General features: G+C 43.8%; 1 protein-coding gene across 1 annotated transcript; it reads right to left on the reverse strand.

Annotated features, from left to right (window-relative positions):
- Positions 1-302: 302 nt before the first annotated feature.
- On the reverse strand, positions 303-1,212 carry LOC112839449 (large ribosomal subunit protein eL6). The gene has a single exon (XM_025892377.2). It carries the CDS (start codon positions 1,199-1,201, stop codon positions 335-337), a length of 867 nt encoding a protein of 288 aa, XP_025748162.1. The 5' UTR covers positions 1,202-1,212; the 3' UTR covers positions 303-334.
- Positions 1,213-4,713: the final 3,501 nt, after the last annotated feature.

A 4,713-nucleotide genomic window follows, 5' to 3' on the forward strand; every position in this document is an offset into this window, starting at 1 on the left:
GACTGACTGTCGAAGCATCATGGTAGATGAGGAAGGAGAGCCTGTGATTTGGAACTGAGGGCTTAATGCAATGGACTCAGAGATGAGCCTTTCTTTGTCTCAGCTTCATCATGGGTCAGTCGTATGTCCATTAAACATCTAAGTGTTCATGCAAGGTGTGCTTTCCCAAGGTATTTGTTTTCCATGTCATCAGTTCAGAAAGAACCATCTGTGAATGGCTGTGTAGATCCCCAAAGCAATGGAATGATGGGAGATTTTCCAAATTACAAGTAAGATTAGTTTTCTTTTTTTTTTTAAATGGATCAGTTATTTAATTACGTTCTTTGTAAGAAATTTAGAACACCAATTTGTGAGGGTAAACTCCATTTGTGAGAGAAAACACAGAGCGGAGGTAGCCCTGAAGCTGAGGAACAGCTTTGATTTTTGGCAGAATTTGCGAGTCCACAGCTTTCTGATCAACCTTGCGCTGCTCTGTAATCTCGTATTTCTCTTTCTCGGTGTCGAAGATCTCACCCTCCTGGTGTCTGGGCTTACGCAGCTTCTTCTTCTTGAAGTAAGCATCAGTGAGATGTTTGGGGATTTTCACACTGCTGATATCAATTTTGGTAGAAGTAGCAATGACGAATTTCTGGTGTGTTCTACGCAGAGGAACTCGATTGAGGGACAGAGGTCCAGTCACAAGTAGCAAGCCACTGCTCAGTTGCTTCAGGAAAACTACCCTCTTGCCTCTGTGGCGCCCAGTGAGGATGATCAAAATGGTCCCGGGGGTGATACTAGCTCGCAGCTTTCTCACGTGCTGACTGAAAGGTTTTTTGCCGTGGCTCAACAGCTTTCGAGGCACATCTTCAGTAGGGTAATACCTAGGCATTTTGCGAAGTTTAACCACTCGGGTACCACCGTTCTTGTCACCACCAACTGGTTTTGTGACAGTAGCAAGAACTTTCTCCTTCTTTTTCTTTTCAACCCTAGACTTAGCTGCCGAATACTTCCTCTTGTACATGGCCTTTCTGGAATACATAGCCGATCGGGAATATCTGCCAATTCCTCTGACAAGTACAGGGTTTCGGCTGCAGTGGGGCTTCCCCTTCTTTGGCGTTTTAGCCTTGGGGTTACCCTTCTTAGCCTTGCCACCGGCATCAGCCTTCTTAGCTTCAGGTTTCTTCTCCTTAGTATCCGGCTTCTCAGCTTTTTCGCCTGCCATCTTGCAAGATGTGAAAGTAAGATTAGTTTTCATCATCCACACAGCCTTTAAGAATGATTGGATGATTTTCCAAATCACAAGTAATATTAGTTCTCATCATCCACACAGCCTTTAAGAAACTCAGATTGTGTCCTGAGGATGCCTTGTAGCTTATACCAAACCTAATTTCTCAGTTCTCCATCTCTTCCTAAAACAGCCTTTGATGAAGTCCAACTCCTGCACTCCAGAGTAGTCTGTTACTCCAACTCCAGAGACTCACAAAACACCCTCCTTTTTATATAGGACAATGCATTACAAATGTGACAAAGTATTTCACCTTTCTCCAAAAACAGTATTTGGATGGATGGATAGATGGATGGATGGATGGATGGATGGATAAAACACTTATCCATCACCCCAAGCTCATGAGAGTGCTAAATTCTAATTTCAAATTTCAAACTCTAACCCTTAGGTCATTCTTCCCACCACACCAGTGACCCTCCCAGCACTGTTGCGGCACCAGCTCCATTCCTCCAGAATTATTCCCACCTGAGAGCCACTGAGGCCTCCCAAGGAGCAAACTGCCTCCCTGTATACTGGGGTCTGCCCCTCGTTGACGCATTTGCTGGCAAAGTGGTCATGTTCTGCCCAACATATCTCAGAGCCAGTGTTGTTCTGGGTACAATGAGTTTTTTATTCCCCTTAGTTCATGGTATTAGATATTCAGCCAAGGCAGACTTCACAAACATTGAAGTCATACCATCTCACACAGCTTTAAACCTTTTCTTTTTAAATGGCAAATGGGATTCAAGAGCTTTCTGAGAGGAGCTACACTGGCCTGGATGAGGTAACTCGATTAAGATTTGTGTGTACCTGGCAAGCATGCTCGATATAATAAAAAGGAAAACCCCTGTTTTGTACACCAGGAACCCAGGAGAATTACAAAGTGAGTGGGAAAGAGACAGGAGGAAAAACCATGTGAGTAAGGCACTTGGGAGACAAAGGAATAATGGCTTCTCTCTTAAATTCTAAATCAGCAGTATTAAAGATGCCCTCCACAAGACCCAAATATACATAATTTAAAAAGAAAAAAACATGGTAATTCACGTGCACTTGGACATTTTTGCCTCAGAAATAGCCAGCAGAGCCGCCTCTTGGATCCCACGCACTCCACTGTGGACAGTACTGTGTCACAGCTGAAAGGCATAAGCAGTCTTGAAATAGTGCTTCATGTTAAAGCTTTCATTCTCTTTAATCCAACACATTCTCTTTTATTCTCTTAACACAGCCCACTGCTACCCAGGGTGTTTAAGGGATTCTCAGCACTGCTGCTGGCTTACCACAGGCCATCTACCTTTTGTTCCTCAGTTAGTGCCTCCGTAAAGCGCAGACAATACCAAGTTGCCCGTTAGATAATAACAGCCGCCATTGTATGAAGTACCTAATATGCACCAGGCGCTTTGTAGAGAGTACCGTTCATCTTTACATCAACCAGTCAGCATAGTTTTATTATTCCACCCATCTTACAGATGAAGAAACTAAAACTCGGAGGCAAAGTCATTTCTCCAAAGCCACGAAGTAAGTGGCAAAACCAAAAACTGATTCCAGGATGTTCTAGTCCCAGGGCTTATAGCACCATGCTTGCCCAAATGACATGGCGATTAACCTCTTTCTGGGCAGTTAACTGTATTCTCGGGTTAAAAATCCTAGAAATTAAAAACAAAATAAAAAACAGGGGATAGAGCCCACATACATACTTAAGTGCTTGGTCCACATACTTTGGTGTGTGGTCCACCACATACCACGTAGAGGTCCACCTACCCCCCCGCCCTTCTGCTGAGATCTCACTCTTCCAAACCTCACTGTCGTAAACCACAATCACTGTCGTAAACCACAATGCCTTCTCTCAGCTCTCCACCTTCATGTCCACGCAATTGTCCCGCTGTGGCCACAGCACGTACCCTGAACTACTCAAGGGGGCTTGGTTGGGAGACCACTTCCCTTCCCCGCAACTGCATATGACAAGGAAGAACGCTCACCAGAAGGCAAATAATGTAGAATCTGAGAAGGGTATTAACATCCCCAAAGAGGACAAATTTGCCATCGTAAGCACAGCTACCACAAAGCCAGTTTTATGATATTCCAGGCACTTTAGTTACTACACCAGAAAAAAACAAACATACAGTATTTTTTCTTAATCACGTTTAGACATGTTTTGTCCCATCAGTTTAATAAAATCACATGGCTTTGTTCACCACATGCATAAATTGCAGATTTAAGAAAATATTAATGTGTTTAATTCTTGGTCAACATATAGATTCTCCTTTAGCTACCATGTTACTGGGAGATTCATCTTTGGTAACCTGTTTTTAAATAAATTCACTCCACATTATAAAAGCCCTCAGGGGGCTCCTGGGTGCCTCAGTAGGTTAAGTGTCCGACTCTTGATTTAGGCTCAGGTCATGATCTCAGGGTTGTGAGATGGAGCCCTGCATCGACTCTGCACTGGGCATGGAGCCTGCTTAAGATTCTCTCTCTCCCTCTCTCCCTCTCCCCTTCCCTCTCAAAAAAAAAAAAAAAAAAAAAATCCCTCTGAGTGTGTGGAGGTAACATTGCTCACACCAGAGCTTAGGGAAGTTGGCCTCGGGGCTGAAGGGCAAACTGGATCACATTTGCTTAAGTGCATGTTTGGGTTAACCAAAAGCCAGCTAATCAGAACCACACGGTATTTAAGTGAACTCCTTTGCATCTATAAAACAGATTCCTGAAAACCAAATAAAATTTGCTTAACCAAGTGTGCTGCTCTCCTTAACTCATTACCCTTCATGTTTGCTCACAAAAGCTGGTTTTGGTCAGACTAGTGGTCATTTAGGGGAAGAGCCATACCCTAACAAAACTCATAATGACCGAACAGCATTCACATGAAAGGGGTATTTCTTTGTCAAGACGAGGGCCAAAGACGAATGCTGGAGTCTTACTGCTTTCCATGACATCTTCACCTAACCTCATGGCCTGCACCAGCAAACTAATGTTTCCGTCTTTGCCAGGTTAGAAGTTGAGACAGGGAAAAGACAGAGCCCAGCTGGTTGTTTTCTACTTGGGGTGAGGATCATCTTAGGGCAAAGAAAGAAAACACAAAGTGGAACAGAATATGCAGGTAATCTTTACTCTTCTCATCTTCTTCTTTTGCTCACAATATACCTCTTTTGCAGCTTTCTTGATGTAGACTATCCCCTCCTTCCTTCCTTCATTCCTTCCCTCCATAAGCACTATGGGACCAAGCAGTTTTCTAACTGTTGATATGGTAAGAGAAGGAGGAAAGGAGGGTGGGGGAGGAAATGCAGCCTTGCAGTTAAGCTCTGGGAAACAAAATAAGCAGCCCATAGATGACTCATGTAGGGAGTTTTGACTTCGTGTGCTGGTCTAGAGAGAGATGTGGATTTGAATCCCGCCCAGAAGCCATAGATCAAGGAAAAGCTGTCTCTTTCTTCCATCCCTCCTACCTCATTCCTAAGCTAATTGAGACCATACTC

The sequence above is a fragment of the Callorhinus ursinus genome, unplaced genomic scaffold (genome assembly GCF_003265705.2).
Source record: "Callorhinus ursinus isolate GAN/ISIS: 27379988/994484 unplaced genomic scaffold, GSC_fseal_2.0 scaffold23, whole genome shotgun sequence".
NCBI classification, from domain to species: Eukaryota; Metazoa; Chordata; class Mammalia; order Carnivora; family Otariidae; genus Callorhinus; species Callorhinus ursinus.